The sequence below is a fragment of the Pimephales promelas genome, chromosome 1 (assembly GCF_988280905.1).
Source record: "Pimephales promelas chromosome 1, fPimPro1.hap1.1, whole genome shotgun sequence".
NCBI lineage: Eukaryota > Metazoa > Chordata > Actinopteri > Cypriniformes > Leuciscidae > Pimephales > Pimephales promelas.
In genome coordinates, this window is record NC_142769.1 from 34,829,057 (window position 1) to 34,854,136 (window position 25,080).

Genomic DNA, 25,080 nt, shown 5'->3' on the forward strand with positions numbered 1-25,080 from the left:
TAAGTGGAGTTTTCACCAAATGTTTTATATATATTCTCATGCAGCTCAAACAGTAAAACATGGAAACATAAAACATATAAACATAAAAAAACAAGTAAATGTAAATATAATTTCACATGTTTGACATTAATAATCAGCAGCTGACTGATTATATTCTTATCTGTCATTTTTCAGTTCAAAGTTTTGTAGATTTTAATGCAGTCTCATTCTCACCAAGGCTGCATTTATTTGATCAAAAACAGTAATATTGTAAAATAGCATTACAATTTAAAATAATTGTTTTCGAGTTTAATGTCATTGATATACAGTGTATGTGTAATTTATCCCTGTGATGGCACAGCCGAATTTTCAGCATGGTTCCTCCAGTCTTCATTACTGTCATAAGATCCTTCAGAAATCATTGTAAAACTGATTTGCTGCTCAAGAAACATATTGTCAACAGTGGTGCTACTTATTTTTTTCATTTTTTTTGGAATTTGATATTCTTTGATAAACAGAAAGTTCAAAAGAACAGCATTTATTTATGCTGAATAAAGGTATTAATTAAGTATTAATAATACAAAATCCTATGGAACACAAACTTTTTTTGTATGGTAGAGTATACATAAATGTACACTATTTTTATTAAGCACTTTTTTACTTACACGAATGCAACCAGAGCAGACTAAGATGAAGTCTGTTCATAAACTGCAGATCTTTACTGTACAAAGAAAGAGAAAAGACACTCAGATACTGTATACAGATATATATATATATATATATGAAGAGTTCAGATGCAAAAGCCTCTAAATGCCATTTGAAATTTTCTTCTTTAATGATTATTTTTATCAAGCTTGTATATTTAAGTTCAGTAATTTCACTTAAATGGCAATGATAATTACCTATTAATTGTTATTTAAGTGAAATTACTGAACTTAAATATACAAGTTTGATAAAAATCATCATTAAAGAAGAAAATTTCAAATGGCATTTAGAGGCTTTTTTTGCATCTGAACTCTTCATATATATATATATATATATATAGAGAGAGAGAGAGAGAGGGAGAGAGAGATATACAGTATACTGTAGAATGATAGACCTGAATACACAGTAATTTTTACTTATGTAAAATATATACAAAAATAGAGAGTAGAATTGTAAATGAAATATATATATATATATATATATATATATATATATATATATATATATATATATATATATATATATATATAAAGAATAGAATGATAGGAAAATATGTTTAAAAACAGCACATACAGTAAGAGGTCAAAAGGAAAATGTTCATTTCATAGTTTACCCAAGGGGTCAAATGTGTCAGACAGATGTAAGATCCTGTGTAAGCAGATGGTTTCTGGATGCTTGTCCAGAATAAGCAGCAATGTGGATCTGATTTTTGCCAAAGATCTGGCTAGACAAGACTAACCCACAAGTAACATTACAATGACGCAAGTAAATATTTTTTGTATTAATACCTCTCTGTGGTGCTGAATAATTAGTTTGGCTTGGACTAATTTTTTCTCTCGTTCAAATATGGACCAGATGTGTTCTCCTTTTCCTCTGAATGTGTCTTGTTAAGAGCAGTGCTTACTGAGGATCATGATCGATTGCTAGGATTTAGTAAGGTGCAGAAACTCTGTAAACGTTTCCTGGCAGTTGGTTAGTTCCTGGCTAGTTTCCTAACTGGCCATATCCTTGCTGGTTTCGTCCAGTTGTTTGTGTACAGTAAATGCCAAGAAATAAGGCCCGCATTCACAGAGAATTATGGGAAAATTACAATCTCTCCATGGAGAAAAAGTGCTAAAGTCACATACCAATAAATAGTATAAATCATTTTGCTAGTGTATGGTGTATTGATGACAGTAATAATAAAACATTTGGTAACAGTTTACAATAAGTTAACCACTTTAGTTGCATGGTAAACTAATGCACGGTAAACTAACATCAACAAACAACGAACAGCTGGATTTTTATTAACCAACATTAACAAAGATTAATAAATACTGCAAAAAAGTATAGCTCATTGTTAGTTCATATAAGCTACAATATGACGCAGTGTCAAGCAGAATGATGGGACTTGCTGTCAAGCTGATGGATCCAATAATGTTTATGGATTAGTGAAAACACTCATGTTTTTAACATTACAGTGGTATGAAGCTGGTCGCGATTGCTAATAAGAGACATACTGTATATCACACGCGAGTCCCGCGGATATGTAAGCAATAAGGTGCGAGAGGCTGTGCTGTATCGTGAATAAGTAACGGCTGAAGGGCGTTGTTAGGCACGACGCGAAGCGGAGTGCCTGCAACGCCCTTCAGCCGTTACTTATTCACGATACAGCACTTGCCTCGAGTACCTTATTGCTTTTATAAAACGGTTGCCACACAATATTACAATAAAAAACAATGTATTAGTGCAACTTTTTAATGTAGTTTAATCAATAAAAACATTCCTTCCGCAAGAAAAATATAGTCCCTGACTGTGAACAACAACGTTCCAATGTGTAATATGCAGGAAAGCTCAAATAAAAACAACAAACCATTCTCAAACTTATTTTTTTCGGCGCCCATGTTAACAGATTATTAGAGCATTCACATCGCACGCAGAGGCGGCGCGGCATCGCGTAGCAGGAGCAGAGCAGGAGCAGCAGTGCCGCGATCGTTTCGCCGTTCTTTCTATTTTTGCCGAGCGGCTTACGCTGAGTTAATGCAACATTGCATTGATCATGGCCAAATTAACGCTCTGCTAACGCGTGCGGTGTGAAAGCGGCGTGACAGTTCCGTAGAAGTCACGGATAAGTGCGCTGAGTTCCGTCTTGGTGATTTGTTTAAAATATGCTGCAACCGTTTTCACTACACCAGTCACCGAAGCATTTCACTGCCCATTGGGTTGATATGTGTGGTTGCTAAGGGTGTTGTTGCTAAGGGCGCAGTGATACATAGAACCGTTGGGTGAAGCGGTCATTGCCGTGTTTTATCGTGAATAAAGCACAGCTCTTGACCAATCAGAATCAAGGATTGGAACTAACCGTTTTATAAAAAGGAATAAGGAAATTTCAAGTGCTGGATTATTCACACAGGTCAGTTTATTAGAAGAATTAAACGTGTGTGGGAAACGCAGCACTGTTCCACTTGGTATAACGTTACACTATCCCACTAAACGGCATTTAAATGTGTTGAAAGTTATAATGTTATTCTACGTGTTAGTTCATTTGCTATACGAAACTAGCAGCTAGATCAACATAAGAATAACATACTGACCACATTTTAACATTTCATCATGTCAAGCTAACGTTTTAACATTGATTTGTTTTATGTACATTTGCTCACCTGTCTAATAAAGCTGTAAACTTGACATGATGGAAGCAAAGTCGTGACTCGTGAAGTTCTGTCAAGTCCAAATTAGTCACGGACGCTAGCTCTCTGTAGAGTGAAAGTCAGTCTCGGACGCGCTCTCAAAAACATCACGCTGATATTGATCCTCATTTTAGTTCTCCTTGTTTGTCCCAAAGTCTGCTTGCCATGGCCAATGTTTGAACAAAACAAGAACTGGGTGCTACTAGTGCTAAACGTTACTCACTACGCAGTTGTCCACATCTGTCGCCATGGTTACGTTATGGCTATGGCGGTACGAGCGGAAACCGAGGATAGCGCGGATATTGCATCATTGACTGGCGACGTTTCTTTCTGGGACGGCCACTTGGAATTGGAATTTCTCTGAAATAAAAGAACTTTGGAGACTTTTGGGATATTGTAAGTACACAACTGCAGGAAATATGTATATCACACTGTACAAGTGATTTTTGGATATTTTATTGCAAAATTCTTACATATTGGACCTTTAACATATTAACTAATGTTAACAAATAAAACCTTATTGTAAAGTGTTACCAAAGATTTTATTTATAAAAATAGATGATGTAGAAAATCAGCTTTGTTTTATTTTAAAAATATTAACAAATACGCTTGCTTTTATACATTTTCAATGATATGTCAGGCTGAAACTTTCAGTTGAGGTCAAAGTAGAGCTGCCAAGAACAACTTTCAGAGCCTTAGATGTCTAGACTTATCTTCAGGCTCACTTTCACTTGACTGAAGAAAGTAATCCTTGACTCAGACAGATTTTAATGAATTGAGTCAATTATCAGCATTAATTGCAGTGATACATTCTGCTGATAAAAGGTTTAGAGCCGAAACTCTGTTGATTGAATCTCAGGTTGAATCTTCGCAGACTGATCTAAGCTCATCAAAATGGATGGACTCTCTCGCTTTCTATCATCGTTAATTCTTTCATTTCTGTGAAGTCTGGCTCTCTGGACCACGTTGTCTCCCTAAACTGCTTCACATGGCAGAGAGGCCCATTGTGGGTTTTTTGAAAGATGTGGAAATAATAGCTTTCCAAATCCAAAAGTTGTGTTTGAAAACAGCAGCCTGTTGTTTTGTTCATATAGTGGACCCTTATGTCACCTGGCTCTAGGCTCGGAGGATACTGTGCGAGTTTTGGCTCTTTGGTACGCTGCTGTGGTAGTCTGTCATGTGATGCCAAAAATAGCTATAGCTTCACTCAGCGGACTGAAAAAAAAATGAGGGTCGGTGCAAATCCCTCCAGAACTAGTGCTTTCTAGGAGAGGATAAAAGAGTCAGGGCAACAAGGGCTCGACTCCATTCAGCAGGAGGGTTTCCCTCATAGATTCATTAAATGTTCTCTGCTGTGGGTGTGGATTTAACATTAATATACATAATAATATAATATTATGTATATTAGTATGAAGAGATTGCTATTAAAACCATGTGACAAATGACAAGAAGAAAATGTCAAGAATGCATTTGGGCTGGTCTTTGTTAATCGAAATGTCATCTTACATTTTGTCATCTCATGCAGAACATTTTAAGACTGGTAATTCCGCATTTTTGTCACAGCATGTCCATTTGTCTGTATGAACAAACTGGTTGTTAAGATCATTCTGTGATGGGAGGAATTCTTTTGCTCACTGTGTCGATTTCTTTTTAGTTAGTTACAAGTTTACTGAATAATCCACCACCAGTTTTAACTGAACGGGAAAGAAAGTATGTAATATTACAGTTGTGTTTTAAAAGTTGTTTATTTAACTTTATAGATTATTTTAAAATGCATGATTTTTTTTTTATTACGAGATTTTTTGCAAAGATTTTTAATTTGAATAACATCAAATAAATTAAATAAATAAATAACAACAAATAAAATAATAACATCTACAATTTAGCATCAACTATTCATTGTTAAAGTATTTATCTACACACAGGATATGAGGGACACAATAGGCTGTCTTTTTTTAAATCACCCATCAAATTCTAGTCTATTTTTGTACATTTGGTCATCATTGTAAGTGGAGCTGTATGAATAATCTTTCTAAACAATAACACCTGATCATCTGCAACAGGCAGTTTCGTTGTGGAGGTGATAATGGTTCATATATATAGAATGACTGATTTAAAAATACCTGCGTCCTTGTAGAAAAACTTTGTTCATCCTTCAAAAATGCTGTAGAGACTAGAGAAGCTTCTCCTTTCAAAGACTGACACACCCCGGCTTAAACCAAGCAAACAATCTGTAAAAGAACAGAGTCATCAGAAGCAAGTTGTCAAGGGTGTGGGGGGGAAATAAAGAGAATAAGAGAATGGGTACAGAGAAAGATTGGGGAACAAAGAAAAACATTTCTACCAAAACAAGAAACTCCTGCTCTAGTCTGCAACCATGCGTAAATCTTATGATTCTCTGAAAGTGCGCTGCTTCACTGACTCATTTTCCGTACTCTGCATACAGATGATGTCATTGGTATATTTGGGAGGACAAACAGAGACCGTAAGTGTGTCTGACATAATGGGGTCTGACAGAGTTGGTCACAAACCAGTCTGCCCTCATCTTCATCTGAATAGTGACAACAACAATCTGCCGAAACACAAGAGAAAATAAGGAAGACTGTGTTGCGTCTTTATTCACCCATTGGTCTCTATAGAGTGACGCTCCACAAAATCTTGACAAAGTTAGTGAAGATGATTGAGCAAGACATGGCCACAACTTCACAAACACTTAATTCATTCAAGCAAACTGAAAAAAGGATGTCAAAAGACTCCATGCTTGCATTTGATCCAATATATTCACTTCCACTGGCTTTTTTTGGAAGTGAGATTCTATGGCCTTGGACGTTAGTAGCATTTAAATCGGAATCCTTTGAAGGTCTGGCAATCAACCAACAATAAATCGGGCATATAAAGTATAGAACGCCTGTCTGACATCCCATGATGCTTTTGCTTTAAATTATTTTTTTTAGACTTAGATTAGAACGTTTAAATTGGAACGTTTTGAACATTTAAAAACAAAATGAATATGAGAGTGATTTATGGCCCTGTTAGAGCTGGGTGGTCAAATCACATGGAGACGTTTCAGTCCGAGAGAATCCGTTTGCTGTGAGATGTCCTGGAGGTAGATGACGCAACAGTGCAGGGAGAACGGTAGAGCTAGTCACGCGTTTGCCAGGCCACTGTTTTCATCAGGCATGCTGCCCTGCAACAGGACAGTGTGTGTCACCACCACTGTCATAGCAGAACACTCACTCAGCACGAGCTAACACTCAAAACCATGCACAAACACAAAGAAGAGCAGGCAATTACAAACACAGTTGGTCGCCCAGTATTCTCATTTACACAGAAGAACACGCAGGATTTTACTCATACACTGGAATAATCTGATTTAGTGGTTTTCATTACATTTTCCTTACTAAATAAATAAACTCATGTTTAACCGACATATTAGCAAATTAGACTTTCAAATGAGCGTCTGTTAAGCTCTACGCTTAGGAGGGGCTTCATAGATGTCTGACTGAGAGACTGCCATGATGCAAACCCTTGCAAGTCGGCAAATCACCCTCCGTCTGCAACCAGACATATTGTAATGAGAGTTATTGAGCAGAGATATGGCAGTCCAAAAAGTATCCTATCCTATATATATATATATATATATATATATATACACACACACACACCGTGAGAAAAGTCTTAAAACAAACATTGTGGAAGGCTGAGGAATGAGTTTCATTTAACTATTTTATGTCATCACATATTAAATCCCAGTGGCATGTTGTGGAATTCAGTGTAAATCGATATACATGTTGTTGTTCGACAGGTTGGAAGTTTTTTGTGTTTTTGAAATAAATTTGAAAAATAAAATTAGCCTAAAGGTAAAAAAAAAGATATATGTTTTTCAAATTTCAAATAACAATTTATTTAAAAATGCTAATTGTGATGTGATGGCAAAACTGGATTTTCAGCATCATTACTCCAGTCTTCAGTATCACATGATCCTTCAGAAATCATTCTAATATGCTGATATTTTGTAGGATTCTTTGAATATAAAGTTGCAAATGTATTAACTGTCACTTTCGATCAGTTTAATTCTGACTGAATAATAAAAAATACATAAAAAGAAAGTGTGTGTTTATTACACATAGGCTACATATTGTGTATGCAGCAACATACAGTATATTTAATTTATTAAATTTTTTTTAACATCACCTATAAAATAAAATGTTTTGGCTATATTATAATTAATAGTCATCTTTTATTAACAGGTAAACATCACAAATATATTGATGGTGACTGGGACAGATGTGTCCCTATCATTTATTTGCTACCAGCTCACTCACATCAAAGCATCATTTTAAGCCAATCATCGTAATAATGTGAATATGCTGTCATTATCACACTGATCACACCACTGTTGTGATTTAAAGATGATTTGTGTTAACGTTTTAAACATACTTTTAACACTCTCATTTATTTTCTACTTTTTGGAAGAGCTCCTGTCTCCCTTGCCATCCTTTACTTTGTGTATGAACACAAAATTCAAGGTGGTTTCAACCCATGTTCAGGTCAAATATGAACAAACCATACTGTTGGTTTACATTGTTTCGGTTTGCCCATTATTGACCCAAACATGGGTTGAAACAACCCAGTAATTTTTTTAGACCATTTTGCAAGATGTAAACAACACTGGTCCAGAAACACTTCCTGTTTCAGTTTATAACTACATGTAAAGAAAACATCTTAAAGATGTTTGTTTAACTTTTTGATACAGTTTGAGTTGTTTTGTTGGTTGTATTTTATCCCAGCTTTTATGTAGTGTTAAAAAATCGAAACAGGAAGTGCTTCTGGACCAGTGTTGTTTACATCTTGCAAAATGGTCTATAGTGTGGAAGCTTATAGAATGTTTATAGAAAACAGTATGGTATGGTACTTGAGACTGATGCATTCATAAAATGACATTACTTTTGTTCAAAACAACCCTCAAATGCCTGAGGTGAGGTGCTGTGTGTTTGTTAGGGGAGCAACTGAGCCTCTGATTGTGGTGGCATTGTGCATCTGGCCTCCACTTTACATCAGATTTGTGTGGCATCTCCTCAAAGCCTTCAGGCTCTGAAATCCCCCACCTTAGTGCATTAGACCAAGAGTGCCGTGATTCAAAAATCGCCATTTATCTGTGTATCAGAATTAGGCCATATAGTCGTTCACGTTGGCCAAACGTCAGCGGGAATCGCTTCGATATCTGAGCAGGTCAGAAAATTGCAAACAAATCCTAAAACACAATTTTATAGACTAGTGGAAAAAAAATCATGACAATAAAATTGACATGATGTATTTTCTACCCGGCATCCCTCAGCACGAAGCTAAAAAACAGAAGCAACTCCCTCGCTATCTTTCTATTCGTCATACACACTTATATAACTCTAATAAAAGACACAGCTTGCGATGAGGATTTGATTTAGTGTGTCTTTGGAGTATTCCGAGCCATGTTGCAGCCCGTGGCCCAAGAGGAGAGGGAAGGAGAGGGGAGGGGGTGAGGAATGGAGACTGGACACACTCATGTGGAAAGGAGGATCTGGCCTGGAGGTGCTCAGCCGACCCTCACAGCCCCATCTCGATGTGGTTATGTGTGTGTGGCCATGTCAAGGAAGGGGGGGTGGGGGTGGGGTGTCTGTTGAAATGAGATTCAGAATGCAAAATATGTGGGAGAAGTTAACCATGCATAAACATATATGAATGTGTAGCTGAGCAAAATGTCATATTTCTACGTCTAACTAGACATGCATGTCGCGTGAACATGGGTGGGTTTGTGTGCTCATTTAAGCGCTCATGTGATATAATATGTGAAACATAATGACGTTTGTGTGACATCTTTAATTGTATGCCTCCCTTCCAGAATGCAGAGGATGGACACGGATCCGTCCCAGGGTGACAAACACATGCTGATGTAAAAGTGTTTCAACACACACACCTTGCATGACAGCTCTTCGTTATGACAAATGGAAGCAGACGTGTACTGCCCCGCTGGCCCTCCTGTCACATCCCCCTGCAATGACACACAGCAAAGAGGGAGACAGCTTGGATTTATTCGAATAAAATAATACAAAAAAGAAACAAACAACAACACAAACTTAGCATTGATAATCTAAAAGACGTCAGCAGAGAACAAATATACACTGCAGCACTTTAATCTACCTCACATTTCTGTATGCACTTGAGCCGCAGAGCTGTGAAAGTGCCCTGGTGATCAGGTGGTTGGGAATAAGGGACCGGCCAGTCAGTATATTTGGCTGGGTATCTCCTCTGCAGTGCACCCTTACTTTGACTTTGGAGCTTCTGTCTCGGTTGCATTGTTAAATTTGGTTTGCTGCAAGTTTTTGGGGTGACTACTTGATATATGCTGTCCTTTCCATGAGCATTTGTCCATGAATAATCAATCAGGTGCTTGGTTTATAGCCAGTAAAGTGTCTCTACAGGTACTAGAGTGTCTGCAAAGAGGAAAAAAAAAATAAAAGCGCTCCCTAAAAAATTGCCTCAAGTGATTCCATGAAGGCAATGGACTCTCGTGCTTCCAAAACTCTGCTTGTTAATGTAGCCAGACTCGAGTTGAATCAGCGACCGGTGCCTGTTCTAGTGAAACTCTCCATCAAGTCATGTTTGATAATCCATGACCAATCTCATTTCGTTACAGATCTATTACTGTGCCTGAATTCATTCATGCAAGCACAACGTCTGAAGATTAATGCAAATTGTAGTTATATAATTTACTTACATAATGACACAAAGTTAAGACATACAGTATTTTATGACACCTTTAATAACATTACATTTTACAATAAGGTCCTTTTAGTTAATATATTAACTATGCTAACACTTTAGTTTAGGGTCAAATTTTCACTATTAACCAGTTACTTATCAGCATGCATTTACTAAGATATTGACTATTTTTAATACTTATAAAGCACATATTAATGCCTCAATCTGCATGACCATATTCATCCTTTAATCTCACCCAATAATACCTAAACTTAACCACTAGCTTACTAACTATTAATATGCAGTAATTAGGATATTATTGATGCAAAATCTGTATTTGTTAATGTTGGACAATAAAATTACAACTAATAGTAATGGTTGAAATTAACATGAACTAATATTAACAATACTTCATAATGTTTTTCATTGTTAATTCATGTTAACTATAAGGAACCTTATTGTAAAGTGCTATCAAAATATTTTCCTACAGATTCCTTCCTTCCTTCCTTCCTTCCTTCCTTCCTTCCTTCCTTCCTTCCTTCCTTCCTTCCTTCCTTCCTTCCTTCCTTCCTTCCTTCCTTCCTTCCTTCCTTCCTTCCTTCCTTCCTTCCTTCCTTCCTTCCTTCCTTCCTTCCTTCCTTCCTTCCTTCCTTCCTTCCTTCCTTCCTTCCTTCCTTCCTTCCTTCCTTCCTTCCTTCCTTCCTTCCTTCCTTCCTTCCTTCCTTCCTTCCTTCCTTCCTTCCTTCCTTCCTTCCTTCCTTCCTTCCTTCCTTCCTTCCTTCCTTCCTTCCTTCCTTCCTTCCTTCCTTCCTTCCTTCCTTCCTTCCTTCCTTCCTTCCTTCCTTCCTTCCTTCCTTCCTTCCTTCCTTCCTTCCTTCCTTCCTTCCTTCCTTCCTTCCTTCCTTCCTTCCTTCCTTCCTTCCTTCCTTCCTTCCTTCCTTCCTTCCTTCCTTCCTTCCTTCCTTCCTTCCTTCCTTCCTTCCTTCCTTCCTTCCTTCCTTCCTTCCTTCCTTCCTTCCTTCCTTCCTTCCTTCCTTCCTTCCTTCCTTCCTTCCTTCCTTCCTTGGACAGTGGCTCGACAGCCTAAGATGATGTAGCATTTAAAAAAACAATACACATTTAATAGAACATAAAGTACTATCTGGTATAAATTTGTTCAATTATGATACACACTGCAGCATTCAAACCAGTGTTCTGCCTATCACAGCGGATGAAAACTAAAGGCTGAGCCGGAGGATAAAAGTGTGTCTAGAACAAGAGTTAAGAGTCATCAATGTTTCAATAAGGCTGCGCTGTTCTGTGTTTTACATCTTATTGCAATGGATGCCTAATTCACTGGCAGGGAGAAACAGCTGCTGAGAGATGCAGTTGAAATGAAGAGGAAAAAGGAGCACTAGGGCATAAGGACAAACCCACCTGTTTTCTCAATGTAAGATCATCGTGAGCCTTTCCACTGGACCTAGTAAGACAATGGCAAGGAGTTCAGTGTTGATTTCATGCAAACTCATATTATACATTAAACAAATTACATACTGTACATTATCCAGTTTAATACACAAAGGCTAAAGGTATGCTAAGGCTAAGCTAGCATGCTGAGCAGTTAAAAACAGAAAATATTTAATTTCCCAATTTATTGTCTTGTTTATTTACCATTATATCACACCAATGTAAGATGACAAATCATATGCTGTGTACGTTTCATAATCAGGCACTTAAAGCAAAGAGGTATCAGTTAACAAATACATGTTCTAAGAACGTATTGGTAATTTTACCATTAAAGCTGCAGTCTGTAGCTTTTTTGGGGATAAAAATGATCCAAAATACATATTTGAGAAAATACATAACCAGCCAGCGTTCAACGCTATCTGCTTGCCGTACTGTAGCTCGATTCAAAGTGGTAAGCTTGTAATAATGTTTTTAATTCCAGTGGTACTGGTGGATTTCCGCGGTAGAGTCTTTGCGTCATTACGTTACATCTGTACACATAAAAAAGGAGTCTCAGCTAATATAAGCTATATTGCGTGTGAGGATGCTGGAGGTGGAGATTTATAGCCTGTTCTCACAGCACTTGATATAATTAAACATCAGTTTGATGGCAGATCCAGAAAGGTTCAAACGACGATCACCAGTGACAACAGATTCACCCGCTGTAAAATGCGAAAGACTTTGTTCAGATTTCTTAGCGGCTAAATTACAGAAAAAGTGACTGCAACCGGACCCAAGCGAAAACAAGGATACATATCGAAAGGATATGTATCCCAATGCTGACATTGTTAACATGAACAATTGGCATGGTTTTGCGTGACTTGATAACTTATAAGCAATCGTTAGATTTAATCAGCGCCATTTACTGCAATGTAAAAGGCAGAACAAAAGTAGATGCTACTTACTAGCTCAGATGACATTTTTCGGTAAAAATTATGATGCTGATCATTCTTTCAAAAAGAATAATCTGTGATTCTGAATGCCAGTATTGATGTTATTTGATGAATGTTAGTTCATAACTTTGAGAGATCCTTTTCCAGAATATTTTGAGAACATTGTTAGTAGGGGTTGACCCGTTTCTGCGGGCAGACTCAATTGTTGACGTCTGATATACAGTCGGAGTCAACCAAACAGAATCAAGTATTCCAGAGAGTTGCGTTATGGGCTTCCAATAGTTGTACATTTCTATACATTACTCACAAAAACCCCTAATATGCATGGCGTAGAATCTAGTAAAATGATATGGATAACCTAACGTAAATTGGGAAAGCGTTACATCCCAGAAGCTTTCCTCATCAACACAGGGGCTTAAAAATGAGCCTTGCCACGGTGCATCTGTGTGAGATGTTTGACAGCGAGAGATAAAGCTTGCATAAGCAGGATGTGGTTAAGCTGAAGCCGTTTCCCAATGAGGCGGTGATCACCTTCAGCCGTTGAGAGAGGAAAGCCAGGGGGAGATGAAAACGGGCAACTCAGTGTGATTAGGTATGTGCTCTCTGTACAAACAATCAAGATGGCAGATGTGCCACTGTGAATTACCTTGTAATGTTAGCAAATGCTAATCCCTCAGCACATTCGTGCCCTTTGCTCCCTTTATCAAATAATATCTGCTGATATGAGCAGAGTGTGTTGTCAGAGATACCACAGACAAGGCCATGGGGAGAGGAACTGCTATTAACAGCCTCTTGAGTGGATAGAAATCATACTAACTTTTTATTGTTATAGGGGTGACGTTAAAAAACAACTGGAACTAACTTTCCGCTTACAGGCTGTCTGACTGTATTTATTCTAAACACACTTGGCTCCACTGAGCAAACAATCATAGTCTAATATGTTATATTGGTGTGGTTATGTATTGACCTTGTCGGTGGAGACTTTCCTTTAAACTAATTTCATCTATTTTAAGCATGTCACCATCCACTAGACAGGTATTTGTCTAATGCAGCATGTTTGACTAGTCGTTGAATAAATGGTTTTTAAAGCAGCATTATGTTATTTTTGAAATTTTGCTCTCGGGGTCCCCCTACAGTTGGGAAACAGTATTGTCTTCTACTACTGTCGTAAAATCCGTCATGGTTACACTAGGGAATACACGCGTACATTTGTTGACAAGCGATACCCCCGAACTCTCAGAAGGAAGGAGTTCTCACATCTTGGGCAGACTCCAGTGTTGCGTGTGAAATGTCTTCATCCCAGGTACATTGGCATATATTTCAGCATGTTTTATGAATATAGTGTCATGGGCTTTTTTTTTTATTTTTTCAAATGTCAAAAGATCGTGTAGCTCACGTTTACAAGCCAGAGTCTTTATTAGTAACGTTAGCCTATTGGCTACTGTTTTACATAATGCATTTGAGGAAGTGGGGGAAGTGACGTATGCCGTAAAGCAGTCGAATCTTGTAGTTCTTTTTATGCTCGGGTTCCTACCCGCTCCCCGAAGTTACAGAGTGCCAGTAAAAGTGATACAGACCACGTCAGGCTATGGCAGAGCTGTCATTCAACCTATTGTAAGTCGATGTACCATTTCCAGGGTTTTGGAAAAATATTATAAAGGTTGAAAAAACAACATAGTGCTGCTTTAAAATAAAAAAATACATTTAATAGCCAAACAGATTGGCCTCTTAATTTATCGGTACATCGTTTGAAAATCAGAATATGAGAAATTACACATTTTAGAAAGTTTAATTTGCTCAGTTTAATTGTTTTCTACTTTAGAGTAAGGTGACTAAATCTTTTCATATGGGTTATTTTCAGCGCTGTTATCTTTAACAAAATGAAAAACTAAAATGAATCAAAATAATATTTGATCATTTAAATAATGCTGAAATAAAATTACATGTAAATTTAAAAAACTGAAATAAAGCCAAATAAGTAATAAAATGACTAAAAGTTAAATAAACTTAAACGAATTGAAATGACAAAAGCAAAAAAAAAATCATGAAATGACTAAAACGAAAACTGAAAATATAGAAGCTAAATACAAAAATAGAACATAAACAATACTAAAATAACATTGATTATGATATTACATACATTTATATAGTCTTAGTGGGTTAAAGGTGGTGTGGAAGGTAAGGTGGAACTATATTTGGCGTGTGACATTTTCTTCTGTGCCACAGCTGACTAAATTTGTAGCCGGCAGACTGAGCGAGGTTTATTTTTAACAGTTTAAGTTTCTTGACAAACTCGGTCTACGTTGTCTCTTAGTAGCACCTCATTGCTGTACACGAGATCCAGGGGGCGGAGTTGGATCCAGATCTAAGGGGTGGAGATGGGTAGGATTAGGGATGGGGTTGGGTGGCAGAGATGGGAAGGTTTAGGAATCTGGATCCAACTCCTCCCCCTGGATTTCGTGTTCTGCAGCTCCCAGGTCCAGATGGACAGCTCCACTGATACCCTTTGCTTATTCATTTCATGCCAGAAAGAATCAACATTCTGGATGCCAAAAGATTTTCCTTTTTTTTTTTTTTTTAGCAATATTCTCTTTTCTATCGTTCGGGTCCAGAATCACTCCTTCCCATTTGTCCTTTATATAGAATCTGCACAAGGAGAGATTTGTGGCTCAGCTGCTCAGTTGGTACTGTGCTCTGAATGACTTTTATGTGCTAATGACTCGGTTTAATGAAACCTTGTAAAATTCTGCACATGGTGAAGAAAGCATAATTTAAAGACTTGGAGATTTCTAGCTCACTAAATTGCAGCACTGACGGCTCTGCTTGGGCCTTTCCCCATTCTTTCTTAATGATTCAAGCTTTCCAGTGTACGTGGCAAGTAGGGATGGACATTGTAGTCAATTTTTGGCACGAAGATAATAAAACCAAAAGACTTTAATTAAAACGTATACGAAAATGAATGTTGACGAAATAAAAATGTCATCAAATATTTCTATCATGAAAACATGACTAGAAAAATAACACTGCTAGATCATCAATATAACCAAACACTATATATGAGTGTCTATATGAGCCTATATGAGCTTAAACAGATGTAGCCCATATAGCCAAAATAAAAGTAATATTACAACTTGCATCGGCAGAAAAGGACTCTAATGTGCACGTGAACTTGATGTTTGTCTGAATGTGTAGCCTACGTTGTGGATGCGCTCTTTCCCCTAACAACAATGCTGAAACACGGGCGACTAAAGCATAAAGAATTTACAACGTTCTATTAAAATGCTGTTCTCATTATAATGTTAAGTATGGCAGATTGGCACCGCACATCTTGCACTTGTAGTTTCATGATCAAAGTGCTTCCAAGGCCCAGGCATCACGCTTTCAAATCCATAGTTTCACTTAATTTCGCAGGTCTGAACGGCATGCTGTCCTTCAGACCCCTCTACTAATCAGAGGTCTAATCAGACCTCTAGTAGGTTACTGCCCTAAATTGCCGCAGTAACCAATCAGAAAAAAAAAATGTAATAACAATAATTAAAAATAATTATAAAAATATGTATTTTTTATATTTGTTATATATATATATATATATATATATATATATATATATATATATATATATATATATATATATTTTTTTTTTTTTTTTTAGTCACAACGATCATCGTTTTCATGATTGATTGTCGCTGTCACATGATTGGAGTACTAGCAGCTAGCTAATCCTTGGCAAGATGGTACAGTTTTATGTTACATGATAAACGTAAATGTTCGTAACGTAAATGATAAACATGTTCGTTTATGGAAATATCCGTCACAGACCTGATCGAAGATAACTATTTTGCATTATAATCTCAATCAAATGAGTACATTCCTCATAATTGAGTAACTTACAGCAAGTATTGTAATTTTTAAATATGTAAATTAAAAGTGGATTAAAAAAAAATCAGGTAGCAAAGCTATTAGCCCAGTTCACAGTATCACCCTAGCAACTCTTTTGGAGACTAATACTTTTTAAAATGGCAATGTCATAGGCCTAACAGTTAACGTACATCTTTGTATGGTAGATTGCAGCAGTAACAAGTCAAATAAATAGGCCTAACGTTACAACAACAACACGTAAGCCATAAATCTGGATCATATTTACATGACTCTTGAAGTAAAGACATGAGTTTTTATTAGGCCTAACATTAATATGTAATGGGTGCTTAATTTATTATCTTACCTCTTGCAGGTGTTTTTTCTCCTAGTAGTGGCTAAGCAGGTCCATGTGCATTGTTCACTTACATATGAAGGTTATAGGAGGACATTTGGGAAGATCAGAGGCTCTCAGCGGCTGTGGAAAATATCCCATTTAATGTAAAGCTGAAGTAGCACGGAAAAAGAAAAAGCGTTATCTGTAATCCAGCTGAACAGCACTGCCATCTAGAGGCGCCTACAAGCCACAACATCTGCTGGACTGGTAAGAACTGGAGGCATAAGGCCTCCTTCCTGTCAGAATCACTAATTACATGTTGAATTGCCTGTCACAAGCCATATATTTAGTACTGACTGTGATATTAGTCTTAGTAATGAGTCTTTTTCTCAGCCTGGATGGTTTTAGTCTATCACCAGGAACATTAAGGTAATAACAAATCCTGGCAGGCTACATTTCACCCCTGCCTAATCAAAGCTATCCATTCAACACAGTGAGGTCTGCAAAAAACTATAGATCTCCTCAAACATCAAACCGCAGCCCGTAAGTCAGGTAAAATCAGAATCTTCAATCATGATCTGTAGGCTACTAAAAGTTCTTAAGATGGCAGTTTATCAGGTTAACCAGCGTGAATGTAATATTGCAGAAAGCATCCACGCTTAAGCGCTTGGTTCAATTACAAGCACCTTAGGAAAGATTCCCACTGAGATGTTTTAGCAACTTTTAGCGACGAGCACCAGGGGATCTACTTCAAATGTTCTTATTCCACCACTGCAGTTAAGCATCGGGAGTCTGATAAGACGAAAATTAGAAGCAGAAAAAAAAAAAAAACAGAATCGACTATTCCCTTTATTAAGAATCTCTCCCTATCCTATCCCTTCTGGCAGTGTCTGGTGGTTCCACAATCCCCGACCTGACTGCTTGATTGGTGGATCTTTTTTTCCACAGCACCGGCTCTGATGTTTTTTTCGTTCTTTTAGGAAACATACAATTCCCATGGGCTTAACAGACGATTGTTTTGTTGACACTCTCCTCTTTTTAAAAACGAAGTAATGCTCCATTAATTGGATAAATAATCTTGTTAGGCATTTAAACGCTATGACAGGTTAAAGGATAATTAATGCATTAACCACATAAAACATTTTAATATTGAAGAAGGCTGCTATTTTGGAATGAAAAGAATTGAAGCGCTAATGTTCATTGTTATGACACGAAGAAGGTGAAGTTTTAGGAGCTGCAGTCAGTATTATAAAGAGCCAATTTAGGATGACACACATAATACTGTACAGTTAAAACTTGAATAGTTTAAAACTTATTTAAAACTATTTAAAATTAGCAATGTCAGGACAGGACAGTGTCAGGATTTCAGCTTGGAATAAAAAGAGCATGACACAACATGTGTAAGTCATCAACTAAAAGAGGACTAAACTATCAAGAGAGAAACTTAATAACAAAGGACAAGCACTCCCATCTTTAAAGCGAATCAGTTTATATAGTTTGGTTTACAAAAATGCCTGTATACAGTATGTCATTTTCTCCCAGTACAAACTAACGCATGACTCATTCAGTAAGAACACACAACTAGATGTATTTACAGCGCAAGCAATCATACCAACAAAATGAACATGAAAACGTAACCACATGTACTACTCACTACTGGTAGCCACTACGGTTGAAGAGGTAGCTTCCACAGTTAGACAATGCATCCCATTTTTGATTAGATGTGTGTGTCCTACAAAAATAATTTACAACATACTGACATCTCTGACAAACCTCTCTCTCTCACATACACACACACACACACACAGACACACTTTGGAATTAAGTCAGTTCTAGTAGCTACGACCTGCAAGGCTTGTCAGTTGATGCCAGAGCTTATATGACTGGCAAAATGGCATCCACTTTGCAAACATATTAGAAGACCAAAGAAAGGTGTTGACATTCGGTATGTAAGGCAAACAAACACATTTCCTTTCACTTGAATTCTGAACATACATGGACAAAGGTATACAAGTAGAATCATGATGAAGAAATGTTCTATATTGCTGAACACAAAGACATACTTTGGTCCCCTTGTCCATCCCACATGACATAGCTTAATGGCAACATCAATATATTATACAGCTGATTACATGAATGCTACTGTACTGTATTTAAGTGTAGAGTAAAAAAGGGTTTTCATAAGGACAGGCTATAAATATTAAAGACCTTGGTAAAAAGCATGTAACATCAGCTATTGTGTAGGGATGCACAATATTCAAGATCAAGATATTTTTGTTTATACGATTTTTCATTTTTATTTTATTGGGATTTAACAAAACAGAACATTTAATTTTGCATGCTCATTTCAAATTTAGATTTTTGTTTTCAATTTTAGATTTTAGGTTTGTAGTCATCAAATTCTCAATTAAAGTTAATCTTTAAAAACTAATAATTCAACACTGTTAAATGTAAGCTTAATAAAATCTTAAACTTTTCATGTTATGTTATGTTAAATTCAGTTGTAGAATGTAAAAAAATATATATTTTCACTTTTAGAGAATTATTTTTAATTTATTTTTAACAGTATAGATATATATATAGTTTATCGACCATAACATGACTAACGTGAAACCCATTTTTTTCACTACCAGTGTACAAAATACATATCAAAATGATCTAGTGACTTAATAGCAGAATAAAAAAAGTGTAGTTTGCCATTCATTCATCAAACCATTTCCATGTCTTAAAATAAATTATTCGAAATTTACTAGTGATTAAGGAAGCGCTCTGGTCAAGACATCCAAAGGTAATTGTAAAGCATAAATTAAATATGATTTCTTTTCATAAACAGTTAATAGAGTATTGGCATGGATCACTCTTTTAGATGAAGACTTTCAGAAAAAAAAATAGGGAAGGAATGAATGCTTTTCAACTTGAACTTACTCAGAAATGAGAGGGCATAAAACACAAGACAGTATGAACATTACATTCTCATCGGCAAACTGGAACTCAGTCAGGCTTTATGATGACAAGGAATAAGAAAAAAGACAATCAACAATGGCACACATATCCCTGCTTTAAATTGAAAGGACAAACGTTTGAAAGAATAAAAGGGAAAATATATTTTTCTCTTCTAAAAATGTCCTACTCTTGCAAACTGAAAGGCAGGCACTGGGGATATACGCTTACTGTGGCCATCCTACTGTCAATCACCCCTGGGTGCCAATGCAACTGAATTTGGCTGAGGAGGTGGACAGGAAACATGTTGTTTGCCGACAACATTTGGCTCAGAGAGTCGTTCTGTATCGTCAGATTCCCTTTTTATGGATTTGGTCTAGATTCACTCAAACACACACACACACACACACACATGCACACAAGTGTGAAAAGTGCTTCCGGTCTGTTTGTCTCAATGGCTCTGCAGCCATGTGTCCAGCCCCTCCCTGTTCTCTGTCCTTGCGGAGCAGGGACACTCCACACCCTGGGGGACTCTGTGAGGAAGTGAGTGTGTGAGTGCACGGGGCTGTGAGCTCAGTCTGTCATGCGGGGGACGTTATATGAGTAGTGTACTAAAGGGAGGCCGCGGCTCTGACAGAAACAAGCTCGGCCGCAAGCCTGAACCTGCTCTGAACTGTCTGACACAAATGAATCGCCCTCGTCTCCATATTCTGACTGGGCGGAAAGCGTCCCGGTGTCGGGCCAGTACCCCTCTGAGCTCAGGCACTGAGATGCGTTCGCCATCAGGGCAGGGCAGCTGTGGGACTTCACTAAATGTCTGCAGGCTGAGGAAGAGGAGGAAGCAGAAGAGGAAGATGTCCTGATGTGGAGGGTGGCGTCACAGTGTTCGCACATTCCCCGAGTGTTGCTGTGCAACTTTGTGTACATTCCGCAATCGCTGGACAAGCCTTCGCCGTCGTCAGATAGCGCCGAGCCTCCTGCTGCCGTCCCTTTAGTGACCGCTTTACCAACCAGCCCGCCGCAACCTCCAGCTCTCCCCCGTCCTCTAAGCCGAAACCAGTCATATCTGAAGGAGGGACTGAAGCAGACGTACAGCACAGGGTTCAAGCAGGCGGAGAGGGGAAAGAATATGAGCGTCACGGATTTGGCCATTTCCGGTCCGCCCACTGCATTGCTGGTCCCGGCCAGCAGGGGAGCGAATGAGAAAGCCGCCACAGGACAGAAGAAGATGCAGTTGGTGAAGATGAGCCAGGCAATATGCCTCACAGACCCGGCCTGCTCGGGGTCAGCCAGCTGGGCACGACCCAGTCTGCAGTATAACCGCATGTAGACAACCGCGCTCAGCAGGTACGCTAGTGTGTTCAAAAGCACCAGTGCCACCGTGAACCCCAGACCTGGTCCGGGACCTCCAGAGAAGGGCAGGCAGAGAGGAGAGCCCATGGCTGATTCATGATACAGACTGAGGCAGGCCGCCGCGATAGATACCAATCCCAACAGGAGTGCAGCGATACCAAACCTTCTTCGCCATTCCCTCCTTTCGCTACTGGACCTCAAAGCTCCCGCCTTGCCCATCAGAGCCCTCACAGCAAAGCAGCGCTCCACCGCAGCTAACGCCAGCAGCAGGACAGCCCACTCGGAGGAAAACACGGCGAGGAAGCCCACCACCTGACATCCGGCACCTGTTTCCCACCACACGCCATAATCTGCAAATGAGCCCCAGGTAACAGCGTCCAGGAGTGTCAGCGCTGCCACGTAGACCCCGGTCAGCAGGTTAGCGGAGGCCAGGAGAGCCACCAGGAGTCGGAACGGGGAGAGAGGAGAGGTGCGTGGGGAGAAGGTGGCTGCAAGCACCAGGCAGTTGAAAAGGAGCGCCACCAGGCAGATGAACCACACGGTCAACCGGATCATCCAGCTTCCCAACAAGTGTTCACAAGGTTTAAATGCCCCTGAAAGATGGAAATGCATACAAGTGCATAAGAGGTAACTCAATATTTTATGTTAAAAAAGAGATTAAAGATCCAGCATTGATTTGATCAAAAATACAGTAAAAAAAATGTAATATTGTGAAATATGATTACGATCTAGAATAACTTTTTTTCTGAAAATGCAATTTATCCCCGTGAATTTTCAGCATCATTACTCCAGTCTTCTTTCACTGCACATGATTTTTCAGAAATCATTCAAATATGCTAATTTGGAGCTCCTTACTCTGACTCCAAACTTTTGAACGTTAGTGTACAGTACATAATACGGATGCACAGTTTTTTTTTTTTTATTAAAAATAGAACAAAACGACCAATATGATACAGATGTTTTGTGCATTCCATGGTAAATATGATGTGTTATAGAGCTGGTAAGTCCCTCTAGGTTGAAAAATAGTCAATGCAAGTGAATGAGAGAAAATAATTATTTACTAAACCCGTTTGAATTTTGCAATGAATGCGAACATATGTTGTCTGTGAATTTTTTAGATAATGTTTCGTGTGAAGAATGCTACAATTTAGCAGGTAGAATTTTCATACGGTTAGACTTTGTGTGAGAGCACTTTGTGGACTACAACTCTTTCGACGTGTTTGATATACATCACACCCACCAGCACATGGATCCCGCTAAACATGCCTGTGTCTCTTTCGTGCACTTCACCGCCTTGTTTCAGGGAGAGGACAAACTAGTTGAGCGTGGTGAAAACCGTGATTTGTGGAGGGAAAATGTGTTATGCGGCGACGTCACATATGCGACGTGTAGTCTTTCTCGTTATGTCTATTCCACAACTGCTAGCCAAAGAATCATACAATATACTGTCAAATTATAATTCTATAAATTATATAATTATATCAAATTATATAAAAAATTCACAGACAACATTTGTTACATTCACGGCACAATTCAAACGGGATCAGAAAATAATTATTTTCTCTCATTCACTTGCATTGACGCTTTTTCAACCTAGAGGTCCACTTGGAGTTTTATGGATGGGCGGGACTTACCAGCTCTATGGTGGTACTAATTCTGTGTGTCTTGTAACATTAGATTACAAAGAGTTTTCTCGCTGTAGCAAAAGGAGAGAAAAAGAGACTTCTTTGTATTTACCCGGTGAGGGTGAGCAGTGCATGACTAGAGGAATCCTTTCCATCTCCTCCTCACCACCTAACAAATACATTTATAAAGCATGTCAACTATGAGAAACATAATACCACACATAAACACAGCCAGACCATGCCATTCAATCACATGTGGCCACATACACCAGAAGCTGCTTAGCTTAACAGCATTATACTATATGCCCAAAAGTCATACCAAATGCATTTCTCCGCTCGTCATCCTCAGCTGGGTTAACTGCACTGTCACAAGTCACAAAAGCACAACACTGGTAGGCATAGGGAACCGTAATTGACCTTTGGGGAGATAGAAAGAGAGAGGCTGTTGAGAAACTGTTTAGGAAGACATGAAGAGTTACTTAATTATCTGGGTTTTGATCAAAGGCTCAAGGTCTCTGATTTCTTGAGTACACTCTGAGTGTGATTACAGAGAACAGGTGAAGGTAAAGACGTCACATCATTATTCATATAAACTGAACTGGGACACAGGAGCAACCTTAATGACCTATAATCAGTCACAGGCTCATGAGTGAGGCTGTGAAGAGCTCTACCTGAGTTTAGGCAGACTTTTAGACATTAGACCGTTCCTCAGTTCCACATTTCCAGTCAGTTTAAGCTGGTTCAGTGCACTCAGTCCTGCGGTAGGAACACTGGCTAGGGAGTTCAGACTGAGATCCCTAATGGCATGATGGAAAAAAGCCAATTATATTCATGTACACACACACACAAGCGACTGTGGGCTGTTCAAATGGCTTTGTTGTTTAATCAGAGGCACAAACTGCAACACAGCACTTTTAATATATAGTTAAAGAGCAATGTATGATCAATTAAATCAAGACAATAATATTTTCAATTTCCCAGCAGTTTTTCTAATGAAATACAATGAATGTGAATAGTTATGAGAGCATATACACTAAACACTCACAGGTTGGTGAGAGCGCTGAGAGAAAGGAAAGCATCTCTGTGGATGAACTTGATCCGGTTTCTGCTCAGGTCTCTGTAGAGCAGTGAGAAAACAAACGGATAAACAAGCTAAACATATACAGATGGCTCTGGGTAAAGATTCAGATTTCAGGAATCTGGCCTTGTGCGATTTCACTGTGAGGAGATGTGATTAGTGAACTGCTATTTACTTGATTGAAATAAAGCTCATAAGCTGGTCATTTTACACTCACGTGTTGCTAGGTGTGCCTTAAAGGGACACTTCACCCATTTGCATTAAGCTTTATATCTTTAGAAACCCAGTCATATTTTTGAATGGTCATGGTTAATTCCCTAAATTCAAAATTACTTTTACATTTCGACTACATACTGTATATGACCCACTTTTAATAAAAATGAATGTTGAAATTTTAATGTATGGCCTCTCATAACTTATTGCTTTTGTAAAACAGCTATAAAATATAAACCACAGCTTGTCGATCGCATTCGTTTTTCACAGACATTGAGCTGGAACGTTTGTATTTTGGTCAGATAGGTCAATAGCAAATAAAGTAATACAGCTGCGAGCAGCAATATTAGGGTTCAAGCATTTTAAAGCCTTTAAAGGGATACTTGAATGATGAATGAAGATGAATGTATATTTAATATTGGTCATTTATATAGTAGAAATGTGAAATTATTTTTGAAATTGAAGCATTGTAGACTGAGAAAAGGCAGAAAATGTATTTTTCACTCATGTGGCTCCCAGAATGCACTTGCTTTGCTGCCCTTACGAGGCCACTACCAAACCACGCCTACCGGTTACAGGCGGCAGAATCCAAAAAAAATGGATACAACTAGGCTTGCTTTGATACATCGTGAGTTATTTGATACATTTCCATCGACATTGCATTGTACTGGGATGTACTAGCCTAATGTATATAACACGACTTAGACTTTTTTTTTATTAATTACGAAAATGATTATTTATTTTTGCTTATTCTTATTTTATTTCAGTTAGTTATTCAGTAACTGTTGTTAGTTTCGTTTAGTTTTTCATTTATTATGCATGTTTAATTTTATTTCAGTTTACGAAAATGTTTTTTTGACCAATAATTTTAGTCTTAGTTTCAATTTTTCGTTTACAAAAATAACCTTAGTTTCGAGTCTCTACGACTTACGTTTTAGCCTGTCTGATCACTTTTAGGAGAGAATGGTTATCCTATGAAAATTTAACAATTACAATTGTGCTACGTGCTTGAACCCCTAAAAACAAGGCACGTATTACAAACGTTAACTGGCAGTAAAGAGAGAATGAGCACTTCTGTTGCATGCTCTTTATTACTGATTGTCCACTACACGACATTCAGCACCCGTCATTTGGATCAAAACGAAATCATATACAGTATGTAAGTAAAAACTTGAACTGTTACATGATTTATATACAGTATAACGATTCC

The 25,080-nt window shown here is 38.0% G+C and overlaps 2 protein-coding genes across 2 annotated transcripts in view; both read right to left on the minus strand.

Moving 5' to 3' along the window:
• The window catches only part of fshb (follicle stimulating hormone subunit beta), a 79,235-nt gene extending 62,367 nt beyond the window's left edge, over window positions 1-16,868 (minus strand). The window contains exons 1-4 of the mRNA XM_039666908.2: window positions 16,692-16,868; window positions 11,508-11,550; window positions 9,307-9,381; window positions 5,477-5,584 (exon numbers count right to left, since the gene is read on the minus strand). The gene's annotated coding sequence lies outside the window, so the exon portion shown is untranslated. The remainder of the gene's footprint in view (window positions 1-5,476; window positions 5,585-9,306; window positions 9,382-11,507; window positions 11,551-16,691) is intronic.
• A 1,265-nt stretch (window positions 16,869-18,133) lies between these two features.
• Window positions 18,134-25,080, minus strand: part of lgr4 (leucine-rich repeat containing G protein-coupled receptor 4) — a 54,432-nt gene continuing 47,485 nt past the window's right edge. Inside the window, exons 15-19 of the mRNA XM_039666912.2 lie at window positions 23,625-23,696; window positions 23,251-23,376; window positions 22,899-22,996; window positions 22,692-22,748; window positions 18,134-21,547 (exon numbers count right to left, since the gene is read on the minus strand). Coding sequence (XP_039522846.2) covers window positions 20,175-21,547; window positions 22,692-22,748; window positions 22,899-22,996; window positions 23,251-23,376; window positions 23,625-23,696 — 1,726 coding nt within the window. The 3' untranslated portion in view covers window positions 18,134-20,174. The remainder of the gene's footprint in view (window positions 21,548-22,691; window positions 22,749-22,898; window positions 22,997-23,250; window positions 23,377-23,624; window positions 23,697-25,080) is intronic.